The sequence below is a fragment of the Parasteatoda tepidariorum genome, chromosome 4 (genome assembly GCF_982258835.1).
Source record: "Parasteatoda tepidariorum strain Cologne lab strain chromosome 4, Ptep-v5.0, whole genome shotgun sequence".
In the NCBI taxonomy this organism is placed as follows: domain Eukaryota; kingdom Metazoa; phylum Arthropoda; class Arachnida; order Araneae; family Theridiidae; genus Parasteatoda; species Parasteatoda tepidariorum.
Window position 1 is genome coordinate 17231138 of NC_141758.1, and position 17493 is coordinate 17248630.

At 28.9% G+C, this 17493-nt stretch overlaps 1 protein-coding gene across 4 annotated transcripts in view; it reads left to right on the top strand.

The window, feature by feature from the left end:
* Positions 1-17493, top strand: part of LOC107451108 (uncharacterized) — a 104583-nt gene that overhangs the window by 70551 nt on the left and 16539 nt on the right. For 2 of the 4 annotated variants that reach the window (XM_087160720.1, XM_087160721.1), the window contains exon 4: positions 2472-2627. In XM_087160720.1, the coding sequence (XP_087016846.1) occupies positions 2472-2627 (156 nt within the window). The remainder of the gene's footprint in view (positions 1-2471; positions 2628-17493) is intronic. The other 2 variants (XM_043048722.3, XM_043048724.3) reach the window with 1 other exon arrangement.

The window sequence follows — 17493 nt, forward strand, 5'->3', positions numbered from 1 at the left end:
ATCCAATCATTTAATTTAATTTATATAGCTAACATATCGTCTGATGTATAGTTGCAATCGAATCAAAATAACACGGATATTAAAACGATATCTAATGACATCAATTTTATTGATATATATCAAATTATCGTTTGATGTGTAAATGTGGGATGAATCATGAAGATGCGGATATTGTCACCTCACCACCGTGATGAGAAACAAACGATTCGTTCCATACAAGGCATTTATAGCCCAGATGATCTAACTCAGCCGTCCAGATTTTTTATCGTAACCGTAAATAAAAGCAAAATTACGACGTAAGAAGGCGAAAAGCATGTATTCTTTGATCAGATCGTAAATTCTTCTCGAAGAATCTATCTGTGAAATCTAAAAATAAACATTTTTTTCCTTTCTCCTGCCCACTTTCTCCTCGACTCACCGAAATTCTTTTTGTCTCTGAGTTCCAGACTATAAAATCCCACTCGGAATTGTTTAAAATGCGCAATTCACACGCCAAGGTGAGATCCTAGTGTTTTTTGGCGTGATTCTTTGCTGTTATTACGGCTAGTCTTAAAAAATAATAATGCTGACTTTGAATATGATTTATTGTGTCTGAAAGTTTTTGGCAGGATTTCATTGCGAAATGGTTTTTTTATGCGAGTTGAAAAAAGGAAATTGTTCCTTAATTCAACCCCATAAATTCCGAGTTATCTCCTGAGTGCTGGTTTCTCCACGCTTTAGTCCCGACAATGCGAACCATAATGATAAATTAATAAGTTTCTATGAATTTTATGCATGCTTTACTCATAACCGTATTCTTGTCTCGCCATCTTAAACTTTTCTTTCAGTTTTTTTTCTACAGATTTTCGCTAAAAAAGAAATATTATAAATGTCTATTCTTTTATGGAGAAACTTAAAAAGGAAAATGCCGCCCGCTTACTATATGAAATTGATGTATTTAAGTTTCTTACATCGTTCTATAAAACAATTTTTTTTTCTCTGCGAATGGTATCCTATTTTTATAACTGTTATCAGTTTGTAACAGTTATTCATGAATGTCATGTTAAGTTTTGACCATTTGTAGCCAGGGTCATCTGCGTTAAAGAATTAAAATGGCGCAGAACGTCAATATTAAAAAAGCCACAGTTTTCTGAAAATGAAAAGTGTTTGTAATATAATTTTAATTTTTTTAAAATTAATTTTTGGAAAGTTACTACAATGGTGCTTTGTTTAGACTCATACGAAAGTGCAAATATCGAAAATCAACTCATTGATTTTGAAATTGTTTTGCGAAGATTGTTATTACATAAAATAACCCTTTTTCTTGCAAATAACATGCTATTTTCATAAGTGTTGTGAGTTTTGTGAAACTTGAAAGCGTTTGTAACCAAATTTTTTAATATTGAAAAAGTTAATTTAATGCTGCCTTATCTGGGCTCATAAAAGTTTGCAAAAAAATTGAGAATTATTTAGTGATTTTGATAATTTTCATATAAGTTAAAAATCTCGCCAACCTGGCGATTTTCAAAAGGGTTTAATAATTTTTAGCATTTAAGTTATCTTTCTGTTCCTGTGTCTAAATATTTCTTCACGCAAGAGTGTATAGATAATTTAAAATTTTAGATTTGCCTCGAAATTAAGGCACTTAAACTGTGGCTCTTTTTTTTAAATTGATGATTAATTTTTTTTTTTTTTTATTATTTGGAGTAAAAACTTTGAAATATGTAAATTAATTATATTCCTCTGGCTAGAAAAAACTCTCCAAATTGGAACAATTTAAAACAGGTCTCCCCAGATAATTCTCTTGAGCAAAATATTATTAAGAGTTTGAAATTTAAGTTTTGTTGCGCGTTCACGACACTCAAAGTGTGACTTTAAAAACTTTTCGGTTAGTCGACAAAAAGTCACTAAAACGTAGACCTCCATCTTATTTTTTCTTTTATTTTTTTATTTTTTTCATTTCCTTAAGCACATAAAAATTAAATGAAGTCTAAAATATATATGCATAAAAAAGTCGAATTTCCTTGTACCAAACTAGCCGAATAAAACCGTGTTTTATTTATTTATTTATATATATATTTTTAAATTTCTAATAACATTCCATAGTTTGTAATTTGTATAAAATTTTGAATCTATCTAACTATAAATTCTCAAAATACAACTAAAGCAATTATACTGGTATATTGATTAGAACAGACTGCAGAAAATTACAATAAATATATACTTCATAGTTATAGTATTAACTTTCAAAACATAAAATGTTAGTTTGGAATTGCACTAATTTTATCCTTATAATTTATTAACCAAGCAGGATATTGAGTTACTTACTTATTAATCTTGTAATTTAAGATAAACTTATTATTTACTTAAATTTAGTTTTAATTGTTTTTTAAAATAAACTTGTTATTTGTTCATGTATCATGCACAAACTTAATAACTATGTCATGCTGTAACTTCTCGTTATCACAATGTTTTCTGTTGTTCTTTTGCTGATAACGCAGACGATCCTGAACTCGATGCACAAGTACCAACCCAGGTTCCATCTGGTGAGGGCAAACGACATCTTGAAACTTCCTTATTCCACATTTAGAACGTACGTCTTCAAGGAAACAGAATTCATCGCTGTCACTGCTTATCAAAACGAAAAGGTAGGTAAATTTTTTAAAATTATTATTTAACTTGGTATTTTGTACAAAATTAAATTCAGCAGAGTAATGTTTAAGCATTCATTTTGTGGTTTTGTATAAAGTGCATTTGCGAAATAAATGATAGTGAACAAGACAAAACCAAGAAGAGATTTTCATCTTTTACCTATCTTTTTAGCTCTGGGAATTTGCTATATTTTGCCCTCTGATAAAATATAAATAAGCCTATTATTGTGATGGACATAATTATCTTGTTTATGCTAATTAAAGCTTAATAGGGAAATTCTTGTGCTACTATATTTTATTTTTTGAAAAAGAAATCCTCCCTTAAGAAGAACGCTAGACCAAAATTGGTTAAATGCTCATGACGAAATGAAATGAGATCGTTTCAAATTAGTAGCATAAACTCACATTGCCAAAGGTAATAAAAGAAAGAATATAACAAAGAAAATAAAAATATCACTTTGAATAAATTTTTTAAAACTTTGTTTAGAATTGTTGGTCACCAGAATTAAATATTCCTGTAAATGATATGGTGGGAAATTAACATAATAATTGAAATTTTTGAGGCTAATTTTCTTTTAACGCCAATCTTTAATTACCCAAACGGTAACTTTTGAAAATTGAGCAAATAACATGTATCTCCCAAATGTATATTTTTGCAAATTCACCCGTAAATTCGAATCATGATTTTTAATCACCAAATTAAATCCCAGATCGCAAACCTATTTTCAAAGTACCAGAATCTAGCTTCAATTTCTGCTTTGCGAAAAAAAATTCCAAGATCTCTCAACCTGAAATTTAGGACTGTAAGCTTACTGATCCAAACTTTGCAAAAAGACTTCATCTCCCTAGGCCGGTGGTCCATGCTTCCAAACACACAAAAATGATCCACTAATTGCTAAAGGGGGGAGGGTAGCAAATAGGGGTGACGTTAAGTGAAGTATCGAACTATCGTGGGGTACATTGCCTACCCGGGTATAAATATTCGAGAACACCGCTTTTGATCTCGTGCGGGATTTCCTTTAGCAATCTTCATTCGCCTGGAAGAAACAAGGACGCCTACTCGTTGGATCTGTCTAGAGCCAGAGCCCTGAGTACAATCTGGGTGACTGCGGAAGATGGGCTTGAAAAGGAGCCCTGAAGTGCTGAAATCTCCACGAGAATCCTTAGGGATGGTAGTTAAAGAGTTGATGAAATCTGCAAATAAACGTCAGAGCCCTTTTCCTGTTGGAAGTGTTTACAGATCTTTTAAGAGTGATGCTCTCTGCCTTATATACAAGACAGTCTCGTTTGGCGATTAAAGTTAGAATCCAAGATTATGGAATTTATATAATGCGTGGATTGTATTGTTTCAAAGGTGAATGTTTACTGCTGAAAACAGTTTTTGTAAACTTAAAAGTAACGTTTTTTGCTCAATGATAAAAGTTTTACTGAGGATGTGGATTCTTGTAGCAGCATTGAATTTTGCTCTCTAAAATTTTGAGAACACTATTGTTGTCTTGGTAGATGATTATATTTGGGTTTTAAGGTTATTAAATTAAGATGTTTCACATAGTTTGAATTGTTTTAAAGGTGGATCTCTAAAACTGCTCCAGTAATGTTTTTAAATAACTGTTTTTTAATAAAAGTTTTTCAAAGGAATAGATTCTTTTAGTTGTGCAAACATAAAAACTTTTCCTTCTTTGATTTTTAAGAATATTGTTGACTTAGACGATTAAATTTAGGTCTTGGTGAATTTATAAAATAAATTGTTTGAATTGTTCTAAAGGTGGATGTTAATTGCTTGAAACTAATCCAATTTTTTAAAAATACTTTCCTTAAAAAATAAAAATTTTAATAGAAGATGTAGATTCTTGTAGTAGTGTATATCCTTTCTGCTTTTAAATTTTGAGAATACTTTTGTTAACTAGTTAAACAATTAAATTTGAGAATTCAAATGTATGTAATACATATTTTGCATTGTTTTGAAGGTGAAGGTAATTTATGTTTAAAATTGTTTCTGTAAACTTTCTCTTATCTTTTTTCGAAATTTTAAAAGTTTTACTGAACAATAGATTCCAGTAGTTGCGTAACAAGGATCCAAATTTCTTCTTATTAACTTTAAGAATACTATTGCTGATTTTGCTTTTATTTATTTATCATTATTATTATTTTTAAAGAAAAGGTTTCTCCGAAGTGATCCGTTTTTAGTCTTTTAGCCATCAAATTTCTCTTCGCCATATTGAATTTATTTTAAAACAAAAATTAATAATATAAAAATAACTACTTAGTGTAATACAAATAAATTACGTTATATAAGGTTGATTTTTACTTCAATAATAAGAAATTTAACTTATTTCAAGTAAAAGTAAAGAATGGTGGGTGTTGAACCGTAACGTTGCCCAATACAACTTTAATATAGTTTTAAATTGAACCTAATTATCGTATTTTTCAAACTTGATTGCAATACATCATAATTTAACTCAATTCAATTACTAATAATAATTAAAGGTTCAATTTAATAATTATAAATAAATAAATTAAAATTCAATATGAAATCATTAAAAAGTATAAGATATATGATATTGCTGAATTTTTCTTAAATTAGCCTTCAAATTTTATCGTTTATTTTCACCATTTTTAAACCTTTCCATCACAACAAATTTCAATTAGAAGTTTCAGATAGGCAAGCACATCAATTGCGGTCGTGGATCGCGAATTTTAAGTAATTAGATATAATTCAGAACCATGTTGTTTAAAAAATAGTGGTTGCTAAAACACAGTGGACGTTACAAAGAGTTTTTTTTTTAAATGTTTGTAATAGTTACACTGTATACACTATGCCGGCAAGGGTTAAACAAAGCTAAAATATAACTTTTCAGCAGACATAAATCCACTGAAACCACAAATATTTTGAAATAGTATTAACTAATGTTCTTATGAATTGTAATTTATGAAATTAATTCATAACATTATAAAATAATTAAAGTGAAAGTCATTTGATTATTATGCGAAACCACTACAATTCAGTTTAGATTTTGTATTTTTATGTTGCCTTCGCAAACAGAAAAATCTAATTCTGTACCAGATTCATACTAGCAATACTGAAGCCTCATTTTTTAAACGTTTAATACACATGTAACGCGATTTTTTTAAAAGCCGAAATGACAATGAAACCTCTTATCTGAAACGAACGTAATTGAATGAAAAAACCTTTTGTCATCCTATTTTTTTTTACAATAATGTGCCTTTATTTTTTTTATGCTATTCTCAATCCATAGCGGGCAGGTGCTAAGAATATAAAAAAACTCGATTATGAAATTAATCCCTCTCTATCGTGCGTTTTAATCATTCTTATTTAGCGAACGTATATTTATATGAAAGAATCTTTTCTTTAGAGTGTGTATTAGAAGATTCCAAGTCTCTCTAAATGTACAAAAAATGCTTTATAAAGTTGTGAAATAAGAAGATAATTGTCCGGAAGTAATTGTTGTAATATCCTTCATGAAAAAAGTATTATACAAAAGTGATCTACATTAAATGTTAGTGATTCAATCCGAATTAAAGTAATTTTTTATTCTGTAAGATATAAGTCAGAGGCTACTTACTCAGTGGATCGTATGAGGTACAATAAAATTTACGAGCACTATGCACTGAAATATAATTTATAATTTAAAGTTAATTTAGATAAAATATAATTTAAAGTTACGTCATAATTAATTATTGACATTTTGGTAATTATTGACATTTTGATGCAATTATGTAGTTCGATTTACTATTCTATTTTGACTTTGAGAAATTATCCTATAAGACAACCTGCCAGTTTGGGCCAGTTGTAGTTTATTATATTACACTAGATCTATTAGAGCCTACTCTCGCAAAATAATCAAAGAAATTTATTGAAAAATTTAGAGCAAATTAACTAATTTTCTGTTCCGTGTTGCACCGAATGATTGTTTATAATTCTTAATTAAAAATCAATTTAATGGAAAGCTATTTAGAATGAATTATATTTTCTTAGATGCCTAATGACTGAGTTGTCCCTCTTCAGGGATTCGAGTTCTAAACCAAGCCAAATAAGTACGAAGCATGCTTAGTGACTAATCACTGGGGGTTTCACGTTTGGCTGACACTGAGATGGACGCAGTAGGTCTTAAGGTCTGGTTTCTTAGGACAAGCGCCTTATCTGGGCGTCGGCGTGACGTCAACGTCACGCTGACGCCAACAAAATACTGGTTTGTTAGCTCAAGACCTGGTTTCTTAGAACTAGCGCCTTATCTGGGCGTCAGCGGAAAGTTGACGTAGATCTGACGCCAAAAAAATACTTTTTTGTTAGCTCAGCGTGAGCAGTCGGTCTAACGCAGACATTATCTCTCATTGCGCATGCGTTAATAACGTAAACAAATATTTATTTTGAATTTGCATTGATTTTGTTATTGTCGACCAGTGTTTTAGAGAGCAAATAATGACTTTGTCCAAGAAAAAACACATTATAGCTGAGCTAAATGAAGACTGCTATGTTTAATGAAGAAGCTATGTTTAATGTCAAAATCAAAATCTTGGCTGATTTCAATGTGCTGTTGGATGTTGTCCGCCATTGCTTCTGTGGTTAACGTCACGCTGTAATCCAACTGCAGTTGAGTTGGACGGCAATTGTAGTTCAAGATGAGCGTTCGATGACGTATACTATCAAACTCACAAATGGACCAATCAGAGGTTAACGCTGATTTCCAGCTGACGGCGTCCTGTCCTAAGAAACCAGGCCTTTAGTCCTTCATTCTAAATTTCATAAACCCAAAATGTAGATATAATGTAGCAATATAAATGAGAATTCAAATGTTTAGTTGTTGCAAACTTTGATATACATATATATAATATTTTGATTTTGATAAAAGTTCATTTTATTTCATGTGGTTGTCAAAAAATTCACTGTTATGTAGATAAATCCCAGTCTATTATTCTTTTTGTTTTTCAATAATAAACAAATAATTTATGAGATTCTTTTTACGTGCGTAATTTGAAAACCACTCATCCATTTTTCACACAGCTATTACTTGAGATTCTGCTATAAATCAAAACTAATATTGTAATAAGATTATTCGAATCATAAACTTCCAATTCTTATCTGATTGGATTCGAAAATTAAACGAAAAATACCGCTTTATTTGCTCAAGGAATGAAATCCAGAGGAAAATAGATTAATGTCTTCATTTCTACCGTTTAATCTTCTGGAAAGGCACCTTTCAATAATACACGAAACGCACCAACAATCAAAATCGAATTACAAATTAGAACTGTTCCAACAGAAAGAGGCCCAATCGGTCCCACAATGGCGACCATTTTGTTTTCTATATGCCCAAAGGCTCTCTTATTTGATTGGTTGGTAATCGATCAAGCAAACAAGATGGAAGTTGAAGTACATGTTTGTAGATATGTATTTAAGTTTTTATCAATCTCGTCAACTAAGCATGCGGATCAACTAATCTGTAACTGATAAAAGCTCCCAGATCATTCTAACAAGGGGGTTTTGGTGAAGGAATCGCTTGGTTTTTTCAACCTTGAACTTTCGATATCCTAACTGATGAGGAAGACAATTGATGATTGGTTTGTTTTGTGTTGCCAACTCTTTTTGTACCTGAGAAAATATTAAATACTACGTTCTCGGTTTCGATAAGCTCATGTCAAGTTTTAATGATTGACTTATTAAGGTTTTTTGCTAGTTGTATACATTTAAACTTTTCTAATCTTTTGTACGTTTTAACGTACATAAGTTTTGCGTGATACATAAGCGTAGCAACTGTCGTTAATGAGCACAATTTTAAAAACTTATTTCGCATTAATTGTTTTAATATCTACCCGGAAATGTTAGGAATAAACGAAGTATTAATTATCTATTTACAAAAGATACATTTCATGTTGTGTGCGATTAAGAAATAGAAAGCTAGTCGTGATATCTTTATTTATTTTTAATGCTTACACTATCAACGTGAGGTAGTCTTATTAGTGGTGAAGCCCAAATTTGATTTGAATAAAAACGATTTTATCCTATTTCAGACAATGAAGAATTCTAGTTCATCGTTTTTCAACCACCGGTCTACGGTTTAACATTTACATTAGAATTAATAATTGTATGGGAATTTATAATTATAATAGAATTATTGTAAAAGAATTATCTATATTTAAGTAGGTTTTAACTAAAAATATTTTTCACTGTAGAGAGTATGTGAATAATATGAAAAAGATTGGTCAAAAATTCAATTGATGTCTTAATTTTGTACTCGTAAAAATTATGCTAATCGTAAAAATTGCTTACCTTGCCAATCTACGATGAACAACTGAAATGAAGCATCCTGTCCATCAAATAAATCAAGTTAAGAACCACTTGTTAAGAACTACTTGAGAATCAACTTAAGAACCACTTGATCCGCAATTATAGTTTTCATTTTAATTCTCGTAAACTATCTATTTTATTAGATTTTACAAATTTTTAAAAATTATATTAGTTATACTATACACTGTACTTTTCGGTAAAACAAAGTTTTCAGGAGCTTTACGATGAAACTGTACTTGACAGAGAATTAACATCAATAAAATAAAAATTAACGTGAAAAAAAATTTTACTTTTTTAAAATTTGAGCTCATGTAATTTTTTTAATTGGATTAATGTTCCTATTAATTCATCGATTGTTTTTTACTTTAATTATAACTATTTTAAAAAAAGGCTTTTTTTAAAAAGAATTTCTTGATTTTTTTTTTTTTTTTTTTTTGAGATTTTGCTGCTATTTTTTATTTTGTTACAGGCTTTGAAAATCGTAACTAGTTAAAAAAAATTCTTAACACTCTGATCCTTTTACGGAACGCTAGGATTTTGCGGAACACAATTTGGGAACCGCTGGTCTAATGTCTAACTAAAATTTATAAATTGTCTAATAAAAAATTTATATTAATTATTTGACAAAAATCAAACTATGTGCAAAAATATTAAAAATATATATATATATATATATATATATATATATATCTAAGAATTAATAGAAGATAAATTTCAACGATTAATGTAGCATGGAACACTTAGACAATTGTTGTTTTAAGTCTATTCATTATTCAAGGTATTACATTTCAAACATCATAGTGCAGATTAACTACATATTTTTCGACGCCCAAACTGTACTAAATTAACTACTTCGACTAAAATTTAATGCATGGTGACATTAATATCTTTTAATTTATTGTTTGACTATCATACGTTGAAAGTCTAAATGCGGCGTTAACGAAAGGGTTCATGGAAATTCCCTGAAACTGGTTTGAATCTCCAACTCAAACATATACAAATCGTTTTTAATCTCCTTTAAATATTAAATGCACGTTCTCTCTTTAACATGCATAAAATTAAATTATTGAGCATGGCTGGAAACAAGTAGTCAGTCTTTTAAAATAATGACTTGTGTATGAGATTGATGCGCTACCAGAAATGTTATGTTTAATCTATTTAATAATGCATAATGTTTAAACACTTAATTTGAACGCCTAATATTATGTTTATTTCCTTTGAAGAACATCTAAGACTAGTAGCTTTAATTTAGAGCAATACCATGTACACCTAAGCACTTCTTGAGACAATTTAATAATTTTATTTTTATTAGTTTTTAATAAAAATAAATTTTATTTTAATTCGTAACTTTATACATTTCAATCACAGGACATCTAAAGCTAGTAGTTATCATTTGGAGAAATAAAAATACCACAAACGCGTAAGCACTTCTTAAAATTTAAAAGCACAGAAGTATATTTATTTTTTATTTATTTATTTTTTCGTTTCTAACAGTTTTTTTTTGTTGATTTTTTTTAGTTTGTGATAAAAATAAGTTTTTGTTTAATTCGTAACTTCATTAATTTCAATCAGAAGATATCTAAAGCTAGTTATTATTTGGAGATACAAAAATACTACATACACGTCAGCACTTCTTAAAACTCCGAAGTATAAAAGTATTTATTGTTTTGTTTCTAACGATTTTTTTTATTTCTTTAGTTTGTAATAAAAATAAATTCAATTTTTTATCGTAACCTCATTAATCTCAGTCAGAGCGCATCTAAAGCTAGTAGGTATCATTTGGAGAAATAAAAATACCTTGTGCACGTAAACACTTTTTATCACGATTCAAGAGTATAAAAGTAGAATATTCTTTTATTTGTTTTTTGGTTTCCTTCATGACATTTTTTAATTTCGAAAGTTCGTAAAACGAAATTTAATTTTAATTCATAACTTTAAAATGTCACATTCATCACAATATAAAAATGTCACATTCACGTAAAAACTTTTTAAGAAAATTTAGAACAAAAATATAAAGACTCTTTTATTTATTTATTGTTTCGTTTCTAATAATTTTTTTTTAGTTTGTATTAAAAACAAATTTAATTTTAGTTCATAACTTCATTAATTTTAATAGATTTCTTACGTTTTATAAATTTTCTTATATTTTTGAAAGCTAGTTCTCAAAGTATTTGTTATTAAATGCAATCACGTTTAAAAGCAACATTACTGATCACATTCTCTTAATTTTGGATTAATTCTCTTTCATTTATGGTTTTAAATATTTTGATATTTAAAGTAAGCACATAAATAAATATTGGCTGTATTCAGGTGTTACATATATGGGGATCAAAACTGTAGTATCCAACGGTTAGATAAAAATCGGTAAAATAAAGATATTATTTTTAGAAATAATCATCATAATATCCACTTAAACAGGGAAAATTCGTAAAAATGAATTATTATTTTTTAAAATGATCATTGTTTTGATATCTAATTGCACTGTAAATATTCAAAAAATAAACTATTATTTTCAGAAAAAGCACATTTTATAAAATCAGATAGTGCGGTAAAAATAGAATATTTTTTTAGAATAAATTTATATTGAGTTACTTATTTGTAAAGTGATAATCATTAAAATTATTAATATGATTAGTATTAATAGAATAAATATACGTTGAGTTACTTTTTTGTATAGCGTAAATTAGTAACAATAAATTGTTATTATTTCTTAAAAAGAAAATTATTAATGTGGTATCCAATAGTAAAATGAAAATGAATAAAAATATGAATAATTTTGGAAATATATTTAGTAGAGAAAAAAAGAAAAAAAAAAGGGGGGGGGAAATATGTTTAAGAAAACACAATTTTGTCGAGGTATTTTGTCTTCATGTTTTGTCAAATATGTTTAGATGCAAAACTTTTGAAAGGATTTTTTAAAACTTAAAGCTATACAGAGGTTTTTAAAAAATTCGAAAGTAAGGTTTTTCAAATTTGCATTTTTGCCTTTCAATTGCTTTTGTTTCAGCATTTGCGCCAAAATTTAGCTTGTCTGCATGGCTAAAAAATCTATTGTAAGATACAGTAATGAGAGTCCTTATACTACTGATATATTACAAAAACTTTTCTTATCAAACAAATTTATAAATAATTTAATTTTTTTTATACTTGTCAACTTGTTATTGGTATCGATAGCTAAGCATAAATATTCTATCCGGATGCTCTATAACATCAAATCAAATAATAAGTAAAAAATAAATAATTAAAAAGAGCGAGAGAAAATAGAAAACTAATCGAATTAAGTGGAATAATTCCTTTATTTCACAAATAATCCAATTTGTATCACAGCGCAATGGAATTGATTTCGCATGAGCTCTTCATCCTTATCAGATCTCTCAACAATCCAGAGAATTATTCACAAGAAACAAATCATTAATAAAATCAAGTTCTCCACTTATAGATTCTCTGGATATGTGAAACGCTTGTTTTCATCTAATAAGGTAGAAAAACCACAATAAGAACAAAAAAAAAGAAGAATATTTCCAATCGAATTTTTCATTCACAAGTGGATCTCATTCGATTTTGCTTTTCTTCTCGTCGTGTATGTGACATTGCAGAGTTGAGTTGAGTGGTTTGACGGATTCCGTCTCTTGCAAACGCGGTTGTCTCCTTGTCGCCAGAATCTTGAAAAAGGTATCTTCGGGTGAAAGTTTGAAGTGGATTGTGATGCCAACACTGTTTAGATATGTTCTTAACAAGCTGTAATGGTGTGGGGCGATGTTATTCGATTGCTCCAGAGATCGGAACACCACGCGTTCTAATAAGGCTCGTCGTCTGAACACCAACTCTTATCAGGAGAAAGTTGAACGGAAATTATTCACGGGAAATATTTCAATTATTTCATAAGCAGACAACTCTAGCTGTATCTTTTCTTAAATTTATTGCATGTAATGGGAATTGCATGTAAAATGCGCAATTTGAAACTTATCTTAGAAGTGATGAAGCTGTAAATAAGAAGCAGTTCAATTGCTTTTTTGATTTTATTACATTTAATTGGTTAAAATTCAATAAGTTAAAGACTTGGAAAATTAGAAAACAAATAAAGTTAAATTTATTTATGTAAATCGGCTTCGGAAATTGTATCTTTCTTTAAGTTCGAATTTTTCTTAGTGTTTCATATGGTAAAATACTCATTAGGTGTATTTTCTGTAATTTTGTGATATTGTATGTAAATCGCGCATATTGATTCAAATTAAGAATGGTAATGATGCATTGATTAAGTAGTAATAAGGAAACGATTTAAGTGCATTGGTTTGTTAAAAAGTTATTGCATGGACTATAGTAAAGGTAAATCACATCGGAATTTCTAATTTTCAATTTTTTACGTATAATAAGCATTCTTTACATATAATAGGCAAAAATATAAAATAAGCATTCTTTTCTGAATACTAACTGTTATCAGGAAAGTGTGCAAAGGAAAACATTAACAGGAACATTTTAATTGTTTGGTAAGCAGGCGAAATGACTCAAGAACATTAATTTTTAGCTATATTAGAGAAATTGTATAGTTTTTTTGAGAAATTTATGAAGAATGAGAAATTTATCAGCTTCTAGGAGAAATACCTGTCTTTACATACCTGTCCCGTAATTTTTGGATGTTGTTAAAGAAACAATATCTCATACATTTTCTAAGGAGAAAGCAAACATTTGTAAACGAATTCCCAATTGCTGAGGAGAAAACGCAACATTTTATAAAGATGTAAAAAGCATGTTTATGAAAAAGCAAAAAACCATTTACACTTAGACAAATTTGCTACTTTTAAGTGTTTTCAACCTACTTTAATTTTAAAATACAATAGATTCTCTTATAAAGTATCAAAGTAAAACTGTTTTGATCTGAAACATGATCAGGCATCTTGCTATAATTTTTCCGACTGCTGTATTTTTTAATATGTATAAATTATACCTTTAACACTGGTTGGTTAATCACATCGGTTAAACACTGTGAAAAATTCCGGATCAAATTACGGCATGAAGTCCCAGCTCTTTGGGTGCATCATCTGTAAATTCAATTTTACAGTAAAATCCATTCTCACCGTAAAATAATATACAGACTAATATTTATCGCTAATATTTATTATCGCTAATATTACTTCGCTAATATTTATTAGAGCGATTCAGCGATTTTACAGTAGTTATAACTGTAAAAATTACGGTATATCAGGTCTGTTGTTTTGTAACATGTTCTGGTAAAAATGGATCTTGCGGTAAAAAGTGCCGGCATTTTTTTCAATATAGGCACCCTGTAGTAAATTAATTTAGGCATCTTGCAATCTTTTTCCAACGATAAGGCTCCAAAATACGTCAGTACACACTATTTGAAATACTATTAAAAATTACAATGTTGCCTCATTATTTTATTACTAAGTAATTAGATACCTACAAAATGTCATTGTAATGCCTTTGTCTTTAAAGAGAAAAAAATATACATTAAAATATTTAAAATGGGTTAAATTTTAACAAAGCCCGTTTATCTTATCTCCATCGAGGCATTCCTTATTTTAACCCCTTACTCAATAAATAAAAATCATAATAAAATTTAAAAAAATTTTCGGTTAAATATAAAAATACATATATATATATATATACTTTTCTTTAAACTTAAGAGGAAAATACTTATCGAAGGAAAAAAATCCCCATTTTAAGACAGATATGAATATTGATATCTGTTTTAATTACTAATACAAATACTAGCCACATAGACTGCCTCACTTCCTGAGTGTCATGGGCAGCTGGCTGACAGAGTAGTTCGTTACTCAATAGGGGCGTATTATGACATATGAGGGCTGTTCTGCAAGAAATAGGATATGGTGATGATCACTCATTCAATCCATTCATCCCCCCCGTCCCTCAAGAGTCCCCCTTTCTGTAAATTGAAAAACGTTATTACCCACCCAGGTTAAAAAATGGGGGGTGGGATATGTAAGGATGAGCTATTATATGAACTGATCATAATTTTCTGTTCCCATTGGTTGTCCGCAATCCAGGGTCACCAGTTCATATTTTGCACCCTGCTTAGCCCATATTACCCATATGAATTTGAAAGACACGAGTACCAGGGGGTCGGCAAGACACCCCCTCTTCCTTTTGTGCTCCTGGCATCACTTATATCATAACTACCTCCTCCTTTTATATATTTCTCTGGCGAACTTGATGACAGCTACCCATTCTTCCTCATGCTGATGGAAAAAGAATAGGATTTCTAGGCATCACACTAGCATCAACTAGGCCATAGGCCTGGGCCTACGCTGGAGCCGCGGTTGATGACAAATTAATATTAAAAATTAATTACTTTTTGTTAAAATTTTTATAAAGTATAACATACTTCATTTTCGTTGTTATGCTCCTTCAAAATAATTGTAATAATAATAAATTAAAATATGAGTTTTCTCGCTTTTAATAAATTTCAAAAAAAAAAAAAAAAAAAAGAGAAAGACACCGTTCTGAATATACAATTCTGATAGTTAGGAAATATTTATTGTGGAAAAATATAATATAAAATACGTTTGAAATTCTCCTAGTATTGATTTCTCAAAGTGATAGTGTTAGTTAAAACAAGATATTATTCATTGTTTATTTTTTTTACGACATCTATTTAAATTCTTGTCAGTGGCGTAGTTCTGGGTAGGGTTTGGGGAGCACAACCCACACAAAATTAAATTTTAGTTGATTAATAAACTATTGTACGGTAAGTAGAATATGAATACAAAAAAGTTTTAATTCTTCTTCTTTTTTTCTTTTTTTTCCCCCTTTTTTTTTTCCTTTTTTTTTGTAATTTAGACATTTAGAATATATATATATTAAAGCTACGCCATTGATTCTTGATGATACTTTCAATGAAAAATAGTTTGATTTTCTATTTGTACTTGAGTTTCGGTGGGCGGCAAATTAATATCTAAAATAGAAAGTTGTAAATAAATGACATGAAGTTATATTTCATCAAATAATTATGATAATAATTTAAAAAAAATATCTAGATTCTTTTTTTATATAAAAAAATATGGTATTATTTTATTTTATTCAGAATTTAAGAGCAATCGTGTTATACATTGTCGAATTAATGCAAAAAGAAAAAAAGGACCAATCAGAGGACAATGTAATAATTTTTATATCATTGAAAAAACGCGTGCAAAATTTAAAAACCTGGATTGAAGGTCCTGTATCATTTATTGTTGGAAAGAAGCAATTTATACCATTTCCTCGTTGTAAAAAGTAATAATAATGGATGTTAAAATTGATTTTTGAGTAATAGAAAAAACAATGAACAAAGTTTAATAATGAAAAATTAAAAAAATAACTTAATAAGGAAAGCAGAATTATTTGCATTTATTTATGCTTTTAGCTTGTAGTTTTCAACTAGTCTTCCACTCAGTAAAAGACTATCACTTTGTACCCTTATCCACTGAGATTTACGAAATGTGAAATCTTTATAATGTTGAACTGTAAAATAAGACAAAAACAAAATTTTCCCCCGGGTATTTTAATTTTTTTTCCTTCAAAATTCTTAATTAATAGCTTCTTTCCATAAGTTCTTAACTGTGATTAACTACTAACACACCGTAGCGGGAAATAAAGAACATAAATTTTCATAATTTTTTTTAATATGAGTTTTGAAATTTTTCTTGTTGCAACTTTTAATTTAATTTGTTCCCCTTAAATAGAAAATACATTTCATATTTCCGGTGTATCTACCAGTTGTTTTTATTTATATATTTATTAAAAAGATCTAAATAAATAAATGAATTGATTAGTAGCAGAAGAAAACGTGTATATGTAAGTGTAATCAAGACAATAATATTGGAATTAGAATAATTTGGCGTACTGCCACAGGCCAACTATTTAAGTCACATCCGTCTAGCTAAGATCTGTTGAATTTAATATCTCTTCTTCAAATAAAATTTTTTATTAAAAACAAAAAGATATTTAATCTGAGAATTAGCCTAAGAAATTAAATTGGCTGTAAATACCAAATAGTTCTCCGTAAGTTTTCTACATCAATATTTGAAAAAAGTGTAATGAAGACCATAATATTAGAATTAAGGTACACAGACTAACTGACTCTAACCAACTGAAGAATTTAGTAGATGAAACAGGCAAGTGACATATTCAGGAGTATTTATTAATAAGGGGAAAATAACAAGTAGGCGCATCATTATGGGTATGTTTAATGTATCAGAAATGATTTTGCTTTCATTTAAATTTTGACAAAACTAATCCAGATTTGTATTGAGTATGTTTGCGTGATTTTAATTTCAAATTACTTAATGATAACTTAAATAAGGAGCAGAGAACTATTAGTCTAGTCTCATAATAAATTTGTTATAAAATAATTCAGATACCACTTTTTTTTTCTTCTTACCCTTCACACTGAAAATGTCACTTACCTGCTTCATTCACTCGCCTTTTATGCTAAAAGCATACCTGCCAACTCTTACGCATTAGGCATAAAATTTAATTTTTGTATTTAAAGTGGTAGTAAAATGTATGCTTCCTATACATTGCTTGCATTTATAAACT